This window comes from Pongo pygmaeus, chromosome 15, assembly GCF_028885625.2.
Source record: "Pongo pygmaeus isolate AG05252 chromosome 15, NHGRI_mPonPyg2-v2.0_pri, whole genome shotgun sequence".
Lineage (NCBI taxonomy): Eukaryota > Metazoa > Chordata > Mammalia > Primates > Hominidae > Pongo > Pongo pygmaeus.
In genome coordinates, this window is record NC_072388.2 from 19520688 (window position 1) to 19541476 (window position 20789).

The following is a 20789-nucleotide window of genomic DNA, read 5'->3' on the forward strand; positions in this document are numbered from 1 at the left end:
GCTCCTCTAGCCCAGATCACGTCTCTATTGCTCTCTCCAGAAATCATCCTTAGGTCGGGAGTACCCAACGCCACCTCCAGGAACGCCTGTAGCACTTCTACATGCCATTATCCCTCCAAACTCCAGGGGGCGATAGCCCAGCGCCTGACTCGCTGCAGCCCCCACGGCGCTCCTTCCAATCAGCAGAGAGTAACGCACGTCCTTGCGGAAGTGACGGCAGTTCCGAGACCAGTGGGGGCGGTGGGAGCGATGAGGGTCTGAGACGGTGGGAGCGGTTGTGTGAAGATGGAGGTAGGAACTTGATAGCTAAGAAGGCTGGCGAGAGAACGTGGCCGACCGGGTTGAAGCAGAGACGGGAAGCCGGGCGGAGAGGCGACTGACGGGAGAGGAGAGAGAGCGGGGTTTGGGGAGTGTTGTCAGAATGTCGGGGTCAGAAGCCATCGCTCCAAGCTGACTCCCTGCTCCCCCTAACTTATCCCCGCGACTTTCTTTTGGTTTCCAGTTTCCCGGAGGAAATGACAATTACCTGACGATCACAGGGCCTTCGCACCCCTTCCTGTCAGGGGCCGAGGTGAGCAAGAGCTGCTGACGCCGCGGGGGGAAGGGCCTGAGGCAGCGGGTGGGTAGGGTAGTGGGGAGGAGAGCACGGACTCCGGGGACGGGGGCTGGGAACCAAGGGCCGCAATTGGTGTTTAGAGAAAAGTGGCGGTTGCTTCTAGAGCCTATGGGGACTATCTGGGGAAGTCTTGGGAAGTTGCTGTCATCAGAAAGCAAGGTATTGGAAAGAGATAACCTGTTTAAAGAGAAAAGGGATTCTGGATTAGAAGACAGAGTGGAATTGTCTCCTTTCTCTGGGGAGAAATAGCTACAATAATCTTAGGGGATCGCAGTGGAAAGAAAATGTTTCAGCAGCTGAAGAAATTGGGGTGAGGGGAGGCGCTTACCTAGCAGAGGGTTAACCGTGGAACAGCGTGTGTTCATTTCTGGAACGAACTCTGTTGAAGGGGTCTTTTTAAATTTGTTTCATTTAAATTTCCTGCTGGTTTTCTTTTGTTTTGAGACAGTCTTGCTTTATCGCCCAGGCTGAAGTGTAGTGGTGCGATCTCGGCTCACAGCAACCTCTGTCTCCCGGGTTCAAGCGATTCTCCTGCCTCAGCCTCCCGAGTAGCTGGGATTACAGGCGTGCGCCACCACGCTTGGCTAATTTTTGTATGTTTAGTAGAGATGCAGTTTCACCATATAGGCCAGGCTGGTTTCGAACTCCTAACCCCAGGTGATTCACCCGCCTCGGCCTCCCAAAGTGCTGGGATTACAAGCCTGAGCCATTGCGCCCGGCCTAAATTTCCTACTTTGATAAAAAATTTGTGGTTACCTTTACCTACATGGTGTCAGCTTGTTTTGCTAATGCCAGGAGGAAAGGAAATAGCTGCTAGAGAACGTAAAGGAGTTGAGTAGGACATGTGTTTCAATTTGCCGGTGACTCAGACGTTGGGCACATTACTTCATCTTTGTATGTCACAGTTTCCCCAGCTGTCAAACAGCTGTAATTATAGTTTGTTATGCTGTTTTAAAGTAGAAGTAAAGGTTATGATGAAACCCTAAAGTATTTGTTAAAAAATTTTGGTTGAAATATTGTCATAATATAGATATGTATCACTTGTTTAGGAGAGGCAAAAGAGAATGGTGGAACAGACAAAAATTTCTGTCTTTGAGAAACTGAAGTCTTGAACCATCTTCCATTTTTTGAGGATTTTTATGTTTATTTTCAAAAGTGGTGTGGACCATTGGCATCAGTTTTTTTGTACCAAGAATTGTCAGTGGCTGTCGCATGGGCTTATCCTATAATCCTAACGTTTTCATGGATGAAAATGGGGTTGACAAGGGGCAGTTGCTAGTTTAACTTTTTTTTCTTTCTTTTTTTTTGAGACAGTCTCCCGGTAGCCCAGATTGGAGTGCAGTGGCACGATCTTGGCTCACTGCAGCCTCCACCTCCTGGGCTCAAGTGATTCTCCTGCCTCAACCTCCCAAGTAGCTGGGAATACAGGTGTGCGCCACCACACCCAGCTAATTTTTTTTTTTTTTTTGTATTTTTAGTAGAGACGGGGTTTCACCCTGTTACCCAGGCTGGTCTTGAACTCCTGGCCTCAAGTGATGTGCCTACCTCAGCCTCCCAAAGTGCTAGGATTACAGGCATGAGCCAATGTGCTCGGTGCCAGTTTAACTTTTTTGTTGCTTTTATTTATTATTCTCATAAGCAGGGTAGGTGTGAATCTAGTATGCAGCAAACTTTGAAATGATATAAAACCTAAATCTGGGCCCAGCACAGTGGCTCGTGCCAGTAATCCCAACTGTTTGGGAGGCTGAGGCAGGAGAATTGCTTGAGCCCAAGAGTTCTAGACCAGCTTGGGCAATGTGATCAAACTCTGTCCCTATAAAAAAATAACAATAATTAATTTTTAAAAAACAGAGGCCGGGTGCGGTGGCTCATGCCTGTAATCCCAGCACTTTGGGAGGCCAAGGTGGGCGGATCACGAGGTCAGGAGTTTGAGACCAGCCTGACCAACGTGTGAAACCCCATCTCTACTAAAAATACAAAAATTAGCTGGGTGTGGTGGTGTGCACCTGTAATCCCAGCTACTCAGGAGGCTGAGGCAGGAGAATCGCTTGAACCTCAGAGGCAGAGGTTGCAGTGAGCCAAGATCGTGCCATTGTACTCCAGCCTAGGTGAACGAGTGAGACTCCGTCTCAAACAAACAAACAAAAACAGCTAAAATCGGCCGGGCGCAGTGGCTCACGCTTGTAATCCCAGCACTTTGGGAGGCCGAGGCAGGCGGATCATGAGGTCAGGAGATCGAGACCATCCTGGCTAACACGGTGAAACACCGTCTCTACTAAAAATACAAAAAATTATCCAGGTTTGGTGGCGTATGCCTGTAATCCCAGCTACTTGGGAGGCTGAGGCAGGAGAATTGCTTGAACCTGGGAGGTAGAGGCTGCAGTGAGCCAAGATTGTGCCACTGCACTCCAGCCTGGGTGATAGAGCAAGACTCCGTCAAAAAAAAAAACAACAAAAAAAAAACAGCTAAAATCTGCTTGGTGCTTTGCACTCTTAGTTGCCAGTTTCTTCTAAGTGAGATCTCCATTTTTAAATTTCATTATTTGAGTGTTGCAAATCTCACATTGGACTTATCTGCATGAAATTCCCAATGTCTCCTCAATCAGGTCTCCACAGTTTAAATTTTGTTATTTAGAGTGTTATAAATTTTACGTTGGCCTCATTCATGCGAAAGTGCATTTTAAAATTAAATACAAGTAGCTTTCAAGTTTACCCACTGTTCTTAATTCTCTACCCCATTTATGAAGTTGAACAATCAAGAGGTAGCCACATAAAAAAAAGTGGTTCCTTTTTGCTTTTGCTTTTGTTTTTAATAGAGACAGGATCTCACCATGTTGTCCAGGCTGGTCTCAAATTCCTAGGCTCAAGCGATCCTCCCACCTTGGCCTCCCAAGTACTAGGATTGTAGGTGTGAGCCACCATGCCAGGACAGAAGTGGCTCCTTTTCACATCAAGAAACTTCCCATGAAGAATCATGGTGTATAGTGAAGAAAAGTAAATTTAAAGTATTAATAAGTAATATTATAATAAAAAAGAAAGAAACTTTCCAGTTTTGAATCTGTCCTTTGTTTTTGTGACTTAAGAAATCTTATTTTATTTTGCCAAGAAACTGATAGCTAAGTTTTAGGCTCAATTTCAGTAGCTTCCTTTTGCCTAAGGCTCCTGTCATTGTTAACAGTTCTCCATTTTCTCATTACAACTTCTACACCTTCCCTTTCCCTTGGTAGTGGTGGTAATGGTTGTTTTATAACTTTCATTTTAATGGGGTTATGGTTTTACTGTGAGCCATCCCAAATATATCTTAGAAGTAGGTAAAGGTAATATTAAAAAAAAGTTTTTTTTTTACGAGAGGAAATTTTTAGACTTTGCTGACCCTCCCTCCCCAAAAAAGTAGTTGCCCATAAAAAGTTCTAACCATTAAAAAAAATGAATAATTGGACTCCACTGTAATTAGGAACTTCTTTTCATCAAAAAACATGATTAACAAATAGGCATTCCACAGACTGGGAGAAGATAATTACAATACATCTATCTAACTCATATTCAGAATATATCAAGTACTTCTGCGGAGTAAAAGAAAGAATCCAATTTAAAAGGAAGCAAAGGCCAGGCGTGGTGGCTCATGCCTGTAATCCCAGCACTTTGGGAGGCTGAGGCGAGTGGATCACCTGAGGTCGGGAGTTCAAGACCAGCCTGAGCGACATGGAGAAACCCCGTCTCTACTAAAAATAGAAAATTAGCCAGGTGTGGCAGCGCATGCCTGTAATCCTAGCTACTCTGGAGGCAGAGGCAGGAAAATTGCTTGAACCTGGGAGGTGGAAGTTGTGGTGAGCTGAGATTGCACCATTGCACTCCAGCCTGGGCAACAAGAGAGAAACTCTGTCTCAAAAAAATAAAATAAAAGGAGGCAAAAGATTTGAACAGTCACTTCACAAAAGAAGACGTCCAAATTGCCAGTAAGAGTTGGCAAGGATGTGGATAATTTTTTTTTGAGACAGAGTCTTGCTCTGTTGCCCAGGCTGGAGTGCAGTGGTGCGATCTCGACTCACTGCAATCTCCACCTCTCACGTTCAAGCAACTCTCGTGCCTCAACCTCCTGAGTAGCTGGGATTACAGGCATGTGCCACCACACCTGGTTAATTTTTGTATTTTTGGTAGAGACCAGTTTTCACCATGTTGGCCAAGTTGGTCTCAAACTCCTGACCTCAAGTGATCCACCTGCCTCAACCTCCCAAAGTGCTGGGATTATAGCTGTGAGCCACCTTGCCCAGTGGATGTGGATAACTTAATTATTGCTAGTGAGAGTGTAAATTAATTGAGTCACTGGAAAACTAGCAGTACCTACTAAAGATAAACATGCCCCCCTAACCTATGACCAGGTAAATTCCACTCCATGATATGTACACAACAGAAATGATTGCATATGTTCACCAAAAACGTGTTCACAACAACTTTATTCTTAATAGCTTAACCCTGAAAACAACTCAGATGTCTATCAACAGAAAAAAATGGTGTATTTGTGAAAAGGAATACTACACAGATATAAAAAATTAAATTATAAATGCAATTGGATAATCTAAACAATATGTTGTTGAGTAGAAGACAGACACTATATTCATTCATATTTTTAAATGAGGGTCAAGAATAGGCAAAACTGAACTATCAAAATAGTGATACCAGTTGTGAAGGGAAGGAAGTATTCACTGGAAAGGGCACAAGGAAATGTTCTGCATCTTTGATCTGGATAGTGATTACTTGGATGTTTGCGTATGTAAAAAATCCATTAAGCTATACACTTAAAATTTATGTACCTTACATAAGTTGTATAGCAATGAAATAAGAAATAGTAATAATTTCAAGAGTAGCAGTCCAGAGATAGCATTGCCTCAGATGGAAAGTTCTATGATCTGAAGGCAATTTAATCTTTCTGTTTCTCTTTTTCAGGTTGGCTCTAATATAGTGGTATTATGCTTAGAGCACATTGGGGAAATAATTAGGTGTAAAGGTACCCATCCTTCAGTAGGAAAAGTAACTGACATTAGAACCAGTTCATTATTTCTGGCTAAATAGGTAAAATTTTCATTACTACATCAGTTTTTAAGAACAGTTATTTAAATGACCCGTAGTACCAGTGTATTGTTGAATAAATAGGTGTTGGATTAAAACAAATTTCTCTTAAAATGAATATATAATAAGCTAAAGAAATAATAGATTGTATGTTTTGGGATCAGAGAATGAAAAAAGGGAGGGAAATGGTATTTTTGATTTTTTGGTTCTCTTGATATTTAAGCATCTTTGCTTATAAACTGTAATTCCCAAACCAGCCCCTCCTTCAAAAAGGCCCAGGAATTGAACAGAGGAGGAAAGGAAAGCTAAGTTAGAAGGTAACTGCATATCATGTTCCTGTTTTCTCTTTCTGTGTCCAAACCACTTCTTTTTAATATTTGCTGCAGTTTTAGCTTTGTTTTATATTTAACAGTCTAGAGTGTGATCTGGTTATGTAATCCACTAAAATAAAGTAAGTTTAGATATTCATTTTTGGATTTTACCCATAATTTTACAGATCATTTGTGGTGAAAGAGATTTTAGTGAATCTCTATTTTTACTATAGCATGTGGTTTACTATTCTGTATCCTTTTTTTTTTTAACCTTCTGTATTCTTGGTAATTGTAGTTATCTTGCTATTCATACTTAAAGGAAGAAATAAAACAGAACCCAGAAAACCACCATGAAAGCCATAGGTACTGAATAACAAAGCTTTTCCACATCCCAAGGGGTGGTGTATAGAAAGAATGCCTTGTCGATCCTACATAATGGAATCTCTCCATGTCTAGTTTTTTTGTTATCATTGCCCAGTTCATTTTATGTAGCCATGTCTAATTTTTTAGTATACGAGGAGAACATTCCAGATGGTTTATGAGGGGTAGTCACTTGTGGAACACTGGTCCCTTGTTTTGGATATGAATTTTTATCCTTTTGGGGTTCTCATTAACAAATAGTATCATTTTTATATCCTGACAAAGTTGCTGTTTTGTTGTGGTAAGCAGAAAAGGATAGACATCTTTGCTTTGCCAAAGCAATCTGTATCTTAAAAATTTTGGAAACTACTATTTTACTATTAGTCTAGTACAGTAAATGTTTCCCTTGATCCTTCTTCCTGTTCCTATAACTTTTTTTTTTTTTTTAGTATGAGAATTTGGTAAAAATCTTTGTACCTTCTACCTTAAAAATGCTCACGTAAACCTAAACTGAAATAACAGAAAGAGTCATGGACTGGAAGTTAAGAACTTCCACACAATAACAAAAATTATGGGCCAGACACAGTGGCTCACACTTGTAATCCTAGAACTTTGGGAGGCCAAGGTGGGAAGATCACTCGAGCCCAAGAGTTCAAGGCTGCAGTGAGTGATGACGGAGCCATGCACTCAGCCTGGGCGACAGGCTAAGACCCTGTCTCAAAATTAAAAAAAAAAAAACAAAAAAAAACCATAAATACATGATTTGTGTACTACTGAGAAAAGTTCAGTTCTTGGGGAAAGTTCAGTTTTCCCATCAAGAACTGCCTGTATTTTTTGTTATTTGTGTGTGTGTGTGTGTGCGTGTGAGACAGTCTTGCTCTGTCATCCAGGCTGGAGTGCAGTGATGTGATCTTGGCTCACTGCAGCCTTCACCTCCCAGGTTCAAGCGATTCTCATGCCTCAGCCACCCAGGTAGCTGGGATTACAGATGCACACCACCACACCCAGCTAATTTTTGTATTTTTAGTAGAGACGGGGTTTTCCATGTTGGCCAGGCTGGTCCCAAACTCCCGACTTTTCAAGTGATCCACCCACCTTGGCCTCCCAAAGTACTGGGATTATAGGTGTGAGCCACCACTACCAGCTGAGAACTGTGTGTTCTTATGCTCCATGTGCTACTTATATCTCAGACAGCGAGCAGATTTTTTACCATACCAAGTAAAACAGTAAGGAGAAGGAAAACTGTATATATATCTTTTTGTCTTTTAGGAAACTTTTACAAATGTGATTCAGAGAGATTGGGCATTTCACAGGCATACTTTTTTCTCCCTAGTTTCTGCTAGCTGGAAATTTTCTTTCTAGCAATGTCTTTTTTTTTTTTTTGAGACAGAGTCTTGCTCTGTCACCCAGGCTGGAGTACAGTGGCACAATCTCGGCTCACTGCAGCCTCTGCCTCCTGGATTCAAGTGATTCTCCTGCCTCAGCCTCCTGATGTAGATGGCATTACAGGCACCTGCCACCACACCTGGCTAATTTTTGTATTTTTAGTAGAGATGGATTTTCACCATGTTGGCCAGGCTGGTCTCGAACTCTTGACCTCAGGTGGTCCACCCGCCTTGGCCTCCCAAAGTGCTGAGATTATAGGCATGAGCCACTGCACCCGGCCTTTATTTTCTTTTTTCTTTCTTTTTTTTTTTTTAAGACATGGTCTTGGTCTGTTGCCCAGGCTGGAGTGCAGTTTTGGCTGTGACCTCCGACTCCTGAGTTCAAGTGATCCTCGTGCCTCAGCCTCTCGAGTAGCTAGGATTATGGGTGTGTGCCACCATGCCTGACTAATTTTTTGTTCTTTTGGTAGAGATGGGTTTCACTGTGTTGGCCGGGCTGGTCTCGAACTCCTGGCCTCATGTGATCCACCCACCTGGGCCTCCCGAAGTGCTGGGATTACAGGTGTGAGCCACTGCTCCCGGCCTAATGTCTTCATTAAACCAGAATTAGAGGCTGGGCGCTGTGGCTCATGTCTGTAATCCCAACAGTTTGGGAGGTCAAGGCAGGGTGATGGCTTGAGCCCAGGAGTTGAAGACCAGTCTGGGCAATATGGCCAGACCCAATCTCTACAAAAAATGCAAAAATTAGCCTGGTGTCATGGCCAGGAGTGGTGGCTCACGCCTGCGATCTCAGCACTTTGGGAGGCCGAGGAGGGCAGATCACCTGAGGTCGGGAGTTCAAGACCAGCCTGACCAACACGGAGAAACCACGTCTCTACTAAAAATACAAAATTAGCCGGGCGTGCTGGCACATGTCTGTAATCCCAGCTACTGGGGAGGCTGAGGCAGGAGAATCGCTTGAACCTGGGAGGCGGAGGTTGCAGTGAGCCGAGATCATGCCATTGAACTCCAGCCTGGGCAATAAGAGTGAAACTCTGTCTCAAAAATAAAATAATAATAAAAATTAGCCTGGCATGGTGGTGTGCACCTGTAGTATCATTTACTTGGGAACCTGAGGTGGGAGAATCACTTGAACCCAGGAGGCGGAGGTTACAGTGAGCAAGATCACGCCACTGTACTTTATCATGGGTGACAAAGGAGACTCTATCTCAAAAAAAAAACAAAAAACTGCCAGGTGTGCTGGCCCATGCCTGTAATCCCAGCACTTTGGGAGGCTGAGGCGGGTGGATCATGAGGTCAAGAGATCGAGGCCAACATGGTGAAACCCCGTCTCTATTAAAAAACACAAAAATTAGCTGGGCGTGGTGGCACACACCTGTAGTCCTAGCTACTCAGGAGGCTGAGGCAGGAGAATTGCTTGAACCCGGGAGGCGGAGGTTGTAGTGAGCCAAGATCGCACCACTGCACTCCAGCCTGGGCCACAGAGCGAGACTCTGTCTCAACAAAGAAGAAAAAAAAAAAAAGGACAGAAATGGTCATAATAGAAGAAACTTTCAGGATCTAGAGGAACCTTGAGGTCTGTAAGCCCAACACTTTGGAGGCCGAGGCAGTAGGATTACTTGAGCCCAGGAGTTCGAGACTAGCCAGGGAAACAGAGGGAGAGCTCGTCTCTACAAAAAATTTTAAAAATTAGCTGGGTGTGGCAGCACATGCCTGTAGTCCCAGCTACTTGGGAGGCTGGGGCTGGAGGCTTGCTTGAGCCTAGGAGTTCCAGATCAGCTTGGGTGACAGAGCAAGACCCCATCTCAAAAAAAAAAAAAAAAAAAAGGAATCTTTAGGAACTCTAAAGAATGCATTGTTCAATTATGAAAAAAAAATGTTGGTACCTATTGAATTTGATCTGAATCAGTTTATATTTACTATACTGTGTGTTAGATTGATAGAATTTAAAGTTTCTAAAATTCCAATTATCTGTTATAATTGGTTGGGGTGGGGGCAAAGTAATCATTATTAGGATATTATCATTCATAACAATGGTTAATGATGGTTATTAAGCCATTATATGTATCAGGCAATGTGCTAAGCTTTTATGCATGAAATCTCACTTATCCTCATAATAACCATATAAGGGGATTACCATTATAATTCCCATTTTACAGATGAAGAAAAACTTGTTCAAGGTCTTGTACCCAGGTCTCTCTGACAGCAGTCTCTTGCTATTATTTATAAATGTCTACTGCTGTAAATGCCACCATTTAGATTTTAGTGTCAAAACAGAACCATAGCAGTTAACATATCTTAGACATTGGTCTGTTAGCTGCATGAGTGGTGGGCTCATTCAGAAAAGAAAGAATGTGTTATTATTGACCTAGTTGGACTCAGAGGAAGAGATTGGGTCTTTAGCCAACTGGAGTAATCCTTTTCCTCTCTTAGAGAGAAGCTTGGTCAGAGCAAGACTAGCATTTTTGGCATTGTTGAGGTTTTCTGAAAATCCTATACAAATGGGAAACTTTATTTGTTGTTAACATTATAATTTCTAAAGTGGAGAAGAAGTAGGAAACTCTAAGTGCAAATATTTTAGAGGGGGATAAAGTTCCCATGACAGTACATTTTAGCATCTGTTTGAAAGGAACCTAAAACAACAAAGTATAATTGGCTGGCTGACAGTGAATTTCTGTGACCTAACAGTTTAGATGTAATAATTGTGAAATAACTGCTCTATTAGAATCTTTAGAGAGATTTCAAGGATCATAATAAACAGGTTATAAAGGCTATGTCCTAAGTAATGGTACTGAAAGAATTTTTCATTAGAACAATAGGCATAATTTAGGACAAAAGAGATGGTAATGGTAGAAAAGAGATAAAAGAATTGAAAATTGTGACTGATGTTAGCAGCCTTGAATGTACCAAATGACCAAGGGTATCAGAAGAGAGATTGGTAAAAAATAATAGGTTCTAAGAAATTGATTATAAAATAGGATCCTAAGCAGAAAAAATGTATCCTGAGAATCTCTAGTACCCCATTATGTTCTTCACTTAGTAGTATGCCATTTCTCCTCTTTTCACTAATTCTTTTCCCCCCTTTTTCCCCTACAGACATTCCACACACCAAGCTTGGGTGATGAGGAATTTGAAATCCCACCTATCTCCTTGGATTCTGATCCCTCATTGGCTGTCTCAGATGTGGTTGGCCACTTTGATGACCTGGCAGACCCTTCCTCTTCACAGGATGGCAGTTTTTCAGCCCAGTATGGGGTCCAGACATTGGACATGCCTGTGGGCATGACCCATGGCTTGATGGAGCAGGGCGGGGGGCTCCTGAGTGGGGGCTTGACCATGGTAAGGGGCAAGACATTGTCAGGCTTTCCCCAGCTAATGGGCATGGCATTAGGGGAGACAAAAGTTACTCTTTATTCCCTACTACACTTGGGTATTACTTGTTTCTCTTCTTGTGGCTAAAGGCTCACCAACAAAGACTTAATTTCACCTGAATAAATGAAATTTACCATGTAGGTAGATTTTTACTTGAAAAATAATTTAAAGTTGTACAATGTCCGGTTTGAAAATTATTTATTGTGGTTTTTGGGAAAAAGTGTTTTCTGCTTTTATTATGGCCTTCACATCCTAGGATTCAAATTTGAATGTGATAGCTGGCACATGGAGGGATTTATTCAAAAATGGCCTGAATCATGTTGAGAAGCCAGCAGGACAGAGCTTAAAAAAAAAAAAAAAAAAAAAAAAAGGTCTGAGCCAAATATAGTATTGTGGATTAATTAGTATGTAATATAAATCAGTATATTGGGCTTCCAGCACATCGAACCAGTAGCATATCTTCATACTCTATATTTGATGCCAAACTTTAATATTGGCCTTATTTATGCTGATTGCCTGTGTATTACAATTTTAAAAGCTATTATTTTGGGATGGTACAGATAGGAAGTTTTTCTTTACTCAATGTGTTCTCACTACCTATATATTACTGAATAAGTTGATAGCTCTTTGACTTGTCCAACAGTACGACTTCTCTGATTATTTTTAGTTCTTTTGAGTGCAAAGAAGTAAATTCATTAATTTCTGTACTTTCTTAAAAAGCTTATTTTTTTATTTTCATTTTTGAAGACAATTTATTTTATGTTTTGTATTTTAAATGATACAGTTTGGGTAGGCAGGGAATTTATAAGCTGTCTTAAATTTAGGGGGGAAAAGTGGTGTTTTTTTATATTTAGTGTTTAATTAGTCCTTCTGCTTCTCTCAGGACTTGGACCACTCTATAGGAACTCAGTATAGTGCCAACCCACCTGTTACAATTGATGTACCAATGACAGACATGACATCTGGCTTGATGGGGCATAGCCAGTTGACCACCATTGATCAGTCAGAACTGAGTTCCCAACTGGGTTTGAGCCTAGGGGGTGGCACCATCCTGCCACCTGCCCAGTCACCTGAAGATCGTCTTTCAACCACCCCTTCACCTACTAGTTCACTTCACGAGGATGGTGTTGAGGATTTCCGGAGGGTGAGGCATTCCCTGTCAAAATCAATTCTGCTGTGATAGTCTGGGATAAAATGCTTGGGATACAGAGCCTAATCAGTATTCTTTACCCTTGCCGTGCCATCTCCTCTGCTCTTTTCTGGGTATGGGGTTCCACCTCCCAATTTCCAGTTTATAATTCTCCTCTCAATCCCTATTCTTATTGGTTCTCCATATTTGACTAATGTCTTTTAATGCTATTTCCATGATTTTTAGCATTTTTGAAAATTTCATACATGTGGCTAGTTTCCAGACATAATACTTGTCATCGTCCATTGTGTAATTCTCTCTTTTTTTCTCTCCTACAGCAACTTCCCAGCCAGAAGACAGTCGTGGTGGAAGCAGGGAAAAAGCAGAAGGCCCCAAAGAAGAGAAAAAAGAAAGATCCTAATGAACCTCAGAAACCAGTTTCAGCATATGCTTTATTCTTTCGTGATACACAGGCTGCCATCAAGGGACAGAATCCTAATGCCACTTTTGGCGAGGTTTCAAAAATTGTGGCCTCCATGTGGGATAGTCTTGGAGAGGAGCAAAAACAGGTGAGCAAATATTGAGGAACTAGTAGTGAATGTTCCAGAAGTTTTTAAAGAGATAAAAATTGAGGTTTTCTTTTTTCTTACATGTCCTTATCTATTATCAGCTGTTTGTTAATGACACTTAAATATCATCCCTTGTCTTCGAAGTTGCAGCCATACACTGACTCCAGAAAACCTATTTAAATTTTTTTTTTTTGAGACAGAGTCTCGCTCTGTCACCCAGGCTGGAGTACAGTGCCGCGATCTCAGCTCACTGCAAGCTCCGCCTCCTGGGTTCACGCCATTCTCCTGCTTCAGTCTCCTGAGTAGCTGGGACTACTGGGACTACAGGTGCTTGCCACCACACTGGGCTAATTTTGTTTTTGTATTTTTAGTAGAGATGGGGTTTCACTATGTTAGCCAGGATGGTCTTGATCTCCTGACCTTGTGATCCGCCCACCTCGGCCTCCCAAAGTGCTGGGATTACAGGCGTGAGCCACTGCCCCCGGCCTATTTAAAAATTATTAATAGGCTGAGTGTGGTGGCTCATGCCTTTAATCCCAGCACTTTGGGAGGCCAGGGTAGGAGGATTGCTTGAGCCCATGAGTTCGAGACCAACCTGGGCAACATAGGGAGACCTCCGTCTCACAGAAAATTAGCTGGGTGCAGTGGCATGCGCCTTTGGTCCCAGCTATGGAGGCTGAGGTGGGAGGATTGCTTGAGTTCAGGATGTAAAGGCTGCAATGAGCCATGTTTGTGCCAGTGCACTCCAGCCTGGGTGACAGAGCAAGACCCTGGCTCAAATAAATAATAATTGTTACAGGCTGGGCACGGTGGCTCACGCCTGTAATCCCAGCACTTTGGGAGGCCGAGGCAGGCAGATCACGAAGTCAGGAGATCAACACCATCCTGGCTGACATGGTGAAACCCCGACTCTACTAAAAATACAAAAAAAATAGCCGGGTGTGGTGGCATGCTTGAAATCCCAGCTACTCGGGAGGCTGAGGCAGGAGAATTGCTTGAACCCGGGAGGCGGAGGTTGCGGTGAGCCAAGATCGTGCCATTGCACTTGAGCCTGGGCAACAAGAGTGAAACTCCATCTCAAAAAATAGTAATAATTGTTATAAAAGTACTGCATCTTTACAATAACTCTCTAAAATAGCTACCCGCTTTTAAGGTGGGAACTGGAGCCCACTGCCCAGTTAAGGTCATATAACATTTAAGTGGCAAAGTTGAGACACAATCCAGGTTCTTTAACTCTTCCCATGTGCTTTCCACTAATAATGTCTCCTATAATTCCTCACGTAGTGTCCTTCTGTTCAGTTTTTAGATATTTAACTTTTCTAAGTCTCATTTTTCCCCCATTTATAAAATTAGGCTATTACTTGATAAGCTGCATGATGTGGCTAACTCTCAAATCCACTACCAAGTTTGGATTTAGAATTATTTATTTGTTTGTTTGTTTTTGAGATAGAATTTCGCTCTTGTTACCCAGGCTGCAGTGCAATGGTGCAATCTCAGCTCACTGCAACTTCCACCTCCTGGGTTCAAGTGATTCTCCTGCCTCAGCCTCCCAAGTAGCTGGGATTACTGGCATGTGCTGCCACACCCGGCTAATGTTGTATTTTTAGTAGAGACAGGGTTTCACTGTGTTGGTCAGGCTGGTGCCGAACTCCTAACCTCAGGTGATCCGCCTGCCTTGGCCTCCCAATGTGCTGGGATTACAGGTGTGAGCCACCGCACTTGGCCTATTTTTTTCTTTCTTTTTCTGTTTTGGATTTAGAGTTTAAAAACTTTTTAGAGCTAGCCCAGATTCAAAGGAGGGGAAATAGGCTTCAGCTCTTGAAGGGAGAAAGGTCATATGGGAGGAGTTCTTGTGGCCATCTTTGCAAACAATTTACCACATTCCATAAGGGAAAATATACTGGTTAGACACAGTCCCAGGCTAAGACACAGTTTTTGGATTAGGGTTTATTTTGTATTTACTTATTTTTTTTTTTGAGACAGAGTCTCGCTGTGTCGCCCAGGCTGGAGTGTAGTAGCACGATCTTGGCTGACTGCAAGCTCTATCTCCCAGGTTCACACCATTCTCCTGCCTCAGCCTCCTGAGTAGCTGGACTACAGGCGCCCACCACCACGCCAGGCTAGTTTTGTTTTTGTATTTTTAGTAGAGATGGGGTTTCACCGTGTTAGCCAGGATGGTCTCGATCTCCTGACCTCGTGATCTGGCCACCTTGGCCTCCCAAAGTGCTGGGATTACAGGCGTGAGCCACCGCGCCTGGCAGATTAGGGTTTATTTTTGTTACAGAAGTGAGCATGAGTTGATGTTTGCCTTAAATGTAGCTATTCTTGGCCGGATGCGGTGGCTCACGCCTGTAATCCCAGCACTTTGGGAGGCAGAGGCGGGCGGATCACGAGGTCAGGAGATCGAGACTATCCTGGCTAACACAGCGAAACCCCGTCTCTACTAAAAATACAAAAAATTAGCTGGGCGTTGTGGCGGGGACCTGTAATCCCAGCTACTTGGGAGGCTGAGGCAGGAGAATGGCGTGAACCCGGGAGGCAGAGCTTGCAGTGAGCCGAGATTGTGCCACTGCACTCCAGCCTGGGCGACACAGCGAGACTCTGTCTCTTAAAAAAAAAAAAAAAAATGTAGCTATTCTTGCCTGGCACAGTGGCTCACACCTGTAATCCCAGCACTTTGGGAGGCTGAGGTGGGTGGATCACGAGGTCAGGAGATCGAGACCATCCTGGCTAACATGGTGAAACCCCGTCTCTACTAAAAGTACAAAAAATTAGCCGGGCGTGATGGCAGGTGCCTATAGTCCCAGCTACTCGGGAGGCTGAAGCAGGAGAATGGCGTGAACCTGGGAGGCAGAGCTTACAGTGAGCTGAGATCACGCCACTGCACTCGAGCCTGGGCGAGAGCACGACTCTGTCTTAAAAGAAAATTAAAAATAAAATAAAATAAATGTAGCAAAATAAAATAAATGTAGCTATTCTTGCCAGACTCCTGTCGATTGGTTGTCTTTCAGAGGTATGCTCAGTGGAGTGAGTCTGCCATGGAGGTTGTCTTGACTGTTAGCTTTCAGAATTGTATTCACTGATGGAGCTTATCAGTGATTAGACTAAGATGAATTGTCATTCATTGATAAATAATACAGAACTATCAGTCTTTCCTAGGAGTATGGGGAGTTTTTTTTTGTTTGTTTGTTTTAAACTCTCTTTTTTGCAGGTATATAAGAGGAAAACTGAGGCTGCCAAGAAAGAGTATCTGAAGGCACTGGCTGCTTACAAAGACAACCAGGAGTGTCAGGTAAGAGGGATAGGATAGATGAATACTTAAACCAGTAAGAAGTTTTCTGGAAGTGTTTGTTAGCAGTTTTAAGAAGTAAATACCACCAAGTGATTGATTGATACACTGATTTATGTCTTCTTTTAGGCCACTGTGGAAACAGTGGAATTGGATCCAGCACCACCATCACAAACTCCTTCTCCACCTCCTATGGCTACTGTTGACCCAGCATCTCCAGCACCAGCTTCAATAGAGCCCCCTGCCCTGTCCCCATCCATTGTTGTTAACTCCACCCTTTCATCCTATGTGGCAAACCAGGCATCTTCTGGAGCTGGGGGTCAGCCCAATATCACCAAGTTGATTATTACCAAACAAATGTTGCCGTCTTCCATTACTATGTCTCAAGGAGGGATGGTTACTGTTATCCCAGCCACAGTGGTGACCTCCCGGGGGCTCCAACTAGGCCAAACCAGTACAGCTACTATCCAGCCCAGTCAGCAAGCCCAGATTGTCACTCGGTCAGTGTTGCAGGCAGCAGCTGCTGCTGCTGCTGCTGCTTCTATGCAACTGCCTCCACCCCGACTACAGCCCCCTCCATTACAACAGATGCCACAGCCCCCGACTCAGCAGCAAGTTACCATTCTGCAGCAGCCTCCTCCACTCCAGGCCATGCAACAGCCTCCACCTCAGAAAGTTCGAATCAATTTACAGCAACAGCCTCCTCCTCTGCAGATCAAGAGTGTGCCTCTACCCACTTTGAAAATGCAGACTACCTTAGTCCCACCAACTGTGGAAAGTAGTCCTGAGCGGCCTATGAACAACAGCCCTGAGGCCCATACAGTAGAGGCAACTTCTCCTGAGACTATCTGTGAGATGATCACAGATGTAGTTCCTGAGGTGAGCCTTTGTTTTTAAGTCTTTAGTCTAGTGGAAATGTATAAAAATGTTTTTGGTTGACCCAATAAAAGTGGGGGTTGCTACTAGCATTTAATGCCCAGCAACCAGGAGCACGAAACATCCTGCAGATGGGAGTTCCTTGCAGCAATGACTTGTCCTACCCAAGGTACTCATACTGGTTTTTGTTTTGTTTTGTTTTGTTTGAGATGGAGTTTCACTCATTGCCCAGGCTGGAGTGCAATGGTGCGATCTCGGCTCACTGCAACCTCTACCTCCTGGGTTCAAGCGATTCTCCTGCCTCAGCCTCCCGAGTGGCTGGGATTACAGGGATGCGCCATCATGTGTGGCTAATTTTGTATTTTTAGTAGAGACAGTTTCTCCATGTTGGTCAGGCTGGTCTCGATCTCCTGATCTCAGGTGATCTGCCTGCCTCAGCCTCCCAAAGTGCTGGGATTACAGGTGTGAGCCGCTGCACCCGCCCTGTTTTTTGTTTTGTTTTGTTTTGTTTTGTTTGTTTGTTTCTTGAGACAGAGTCTCGCTGTGTTGCCTGGGCCGGAGTGCAGTGGTGTAATCTTGGCTCACTGCAATCTCCACCTCCTGGTTCAAGTGATTCTCCTGCCTCAGCCTCCTGAGTAGCTGGGATTACAGGCGCCCAACACTACGCCCAGCTAATTTTTTGTATTTTTATTAGAGACGGAGTTTCACCATGTTCATTGGGCTGGTCTTGAACTCCTGACCTCGTGATTCGCCCGCTTCGGCCTCCCAGAGTGCAGGGATTACAGGCGTGAGCCACCGCGTGCCCCATAGTGTTTTTAGTGAGATACGTTAAGACAGTCTTCTGTCCCAGACCACTCCTTAACTAAGCAGAGGTCACTAGTTCAACTGGACAGGATATAGCCTAAACAGTTATTTTTCAGAGTTGTTTACCCAAGGATCCTAAACTTTGGACATACAAAGCTTTTCATTTCTTCTAGGTCTTAAGTTCCTTAGCTTGATGTTTTAAATGTGTGTGGGGCAGGGGGTATAGCCAGAAAAATTTAATTGGTTCATACCATTGTTTTTTCAAAACAGACATAAATATGGCCAGGTGTGCTGGCTCACACCTGTAATCCCAGCATTTTGGGAGGCCAAGGCAGGTGGATCACCTGAGGTCAGGAGTTCACGACCAGCCTGGCCAACATGGTGAAACCCTGTCTCTACTAACAATACAAAAAATTAGCTGGGGCCGGAAGTGGTGGCTCATGCCTGTAATCCCAGCACTTTGGGAGGCCGAGGTGGGCGGATCACGAGGTCAGGAGATCGAGACCATCCTGGCTAACACGGTGAAACCCTGTCTCCACTAAAAAATACAAAAAAAATTAGCCGGGTATGGTGGCAGTCGCCTGTAGTCCCAGCTACTCTGGAGGCTGAGGCAGGAGAATGGCGGGAACCTGGGAGGCGGAGCTTGCAGTGAGCTGAGATCGTGCCACTGCACTCTAGCCTGGGAGACAGAGCGAGACTCCGCCTCAAAAAAAAAAAAAAAAAAATTAACTTGGCACGGTGATGGGCGCCTGTAATCCCAGCTCCTTGGGAGGCTGAGGCAGGAGAATCGCTTGAACCCAGGAGGCGGAGGTTGCAGTGAGCTGAGATCGTGCCACTGCACTCCAGTCTGGGCAACAGAGCAAGACTCCGTCTCAAAAAAAACAAAAAAAACCCCACTACCTCTCTATTCCCACTACTTCACTTGACTAGCCAGGCTTAACGGGGGAAAAAAGCATTAGCACATGGCCACCTTTCTCCTGATGGGAAAAATCTTCCGCCATTCTGCTTGGCAAAGTTCTGAAGCTGGACTATAGAGGGGAGACCAAGAACTCACCTTCTTCTGCAGTTTTGCCCCCCAGTGTGAGGAATTGTAATACCTGTTGCTTCATTGGTTTCTACAGATAATTTAGCTACCTAGCTAGCTAGGCAGGGAGCAATCTAATCCACCTTGGTGCTCTCTTCTTCTCACAGGTTGAGTCTCCTTCTCAGATGGATGTTGAATTGGTGAGTGGGTCTCCTGTGGCACTCTCACCCCAGCCTCGATGTGTGAGGTCTGGTTGTGAGAACCCTCCCATTGTGAGTAAGGACTGGGACAACGAATACTGCAGCAATGAGTGTGTGGTGAAGCACTGCAGGTGAGCTTACAGTTAGTTCCCTTTTTTGTAATTCAGATACTGGTCAATTCTATTGGGAAACATGGTAATCTTGAGCATAAAATCAGCATCTCAGTGTCACCTTACCTTAGGTAGAGTAGGTTGCTGTATATCTATCTGGTCTACTAGAAAAGCTCCCCTGCTTAAGAGCTTACATTTGCCACATAAGCCAAAGATGACGTAATCAGCAGTTCACATTTTTCAGTTACCACATACCTCTCTTATGTATGCTCTTTAAAAATATAATACATTAAGCTGTTAGTGTTTGCAAATATTAGCTTTTCAATTCTTAGTGCAAATCAGACTACTTAGGGAACTAGAATTTGGGGAGAAATGGTAAGTGGAAAGTAGCACATAATAATTTGCAATTTGTGAGGGAAATGGGGAGAAGGTTGGAATATTTTACCCCTTCCCCAAATTTTCCTGGGAATTTCCTATAGCTGTAGGACAAGGCATTTCTATTTCCTATTTCAAAAACTCTACAGTAAATTAGCATTGCCTCTACTTCTGATTTTTAAGCCCACTGTTATATTTCTAAGGTGATACTATCTCACCATAATGCTGTAGGAAATTATCTGGGAACCTATTTGTTTAAAACAGATAAAAAATCCAGCTGGGCCAATATGGTGAAACTCCATCTCTACTAAAAATACAAAAATTAGCCGGGCATGGTGGCGGGCACCTGTAGTCCTGGTTACTCAGGAGGCTGAGGCAGGAGAATCTCTTGAACCTGGGAGATGGAGGTTGCAGTGAGCCAAGAAGATCACGCCACTGCACTCCAGCCTGGGCAACAGTGAGACTCCATCTCAAAAAAAAAAAAGACAGATAAAAAGAATGTAGCAGCCAGGCGCGGTGGCTCACGCTTGTAATCCCCGCACTTTGGGAGGCCAAGGCAGGCAATTCACGAGGTCAGGAGATTGAGACCATCCTGGCTAACACAGTGAAACCCCGTCTCTACTAAAAATACAAAAAATTGGCCAGGCCTGGTGGTGGGCACCTGTAGTCCCAGCTACTCGGGAGGCTGAGGCAGGAGAATGGCGTGAACCCATGAGGTCCGTCTCAAAAAAAAAAACACCGTATCTAGGCTGTAATTCTGTTTCAGCTTGTTTGTTTATAATTCTGTTTGTGTATGTCTTTTTCTCTCTTAGGGATGTATTCTTGGCCTGGGTAGCCTCTAGAAATTCAAACACAGTGGTGTTTGTGAAATAGTCCTTCCTGTTCTCCAAGCCAGTGAAGAGTTATCTGCTGGGAACATGTCCAAGAGCCTGTTTTTGAAACACAAGCTGGGCTTCTGGTAGTGCCTCATCACAACCCATGATGGCCGTTCATGTGTCACCCCTTTTCTTCCTTCAGCAGAGGCCAGGCTATGGAGCAGGGCCACTGAATTTGCTGTAATCTGGAGATGCTTTTTACTTTCAACCACAAGCAGAAGTATCAGTGGTAATAGCAGAGGAAATGGTGAAGGGAGTCTGGGCAAGCAAAGCATACAGATGGTAGGAGTGGTGGTGGGGTTGAAGAAGCTTGTTGGCATAATTGTCATAGGACTTGCCTAAAATATTATTAAAATTACGGGAGTGTACTCAGCTTTGAGCCTAGGAGAAAACGCCACTGTGTGCATCCATTTTAAAGGGTTCCCTC

At 43.9% G+C, this 20789-nt stretch overlaps 1 protein-coding gene across 1 annotated transcript; it reads left to right on the forward strand.

The window, feature by feature from the left end:
* Positions 1–40: 40 nt before the first annotated feature.
* On the forward strand, positions 41–20754 carry TOX4 (TOX high mobility group box family member 4). The gene is made up of 9 exons (XM_054448259.2): positions 41–291; positions 503–571; positions 10836–11078; positions 11995–12255; positions 12579–12809; positions 16021–16101; positions 16228–16977; positions 18970–19133; positions 20300–20754. The coding sequence occupies exons 1-9, from the start codon at positions 286–288 to the stop codon at positions 20358–20360; spliced, it is 1866 nt and encodes a 621-aa protein (XP_054304234.1). The 5' UTR covers positions 41–285; the 3' UTR covers positions 20361–20754.
* The last annotated feature ends 35 nt before the right edge of the window (positions 20755–20789 follow it).

Bases quoted from the DNA above. Each gene is read 5' to 3' on its own strand.
- TOX4 (XM_054448259.2), top strand. The intron at 572-10,835 runs GTGAGCAAGAGC...TTTCCCCTACAG, and splicing joins CCTTCCTGTCAGGGGCCGAG to ACATTCCACACACCAAGCTT. The intron at 16,978-18,969 runs GTGAGCCTTTGT...TTCTTCTCACAG, and splicing joins TCACAGATGTAGTTCCTGAG to GTTGAGTCTCCTTCTCAGAT.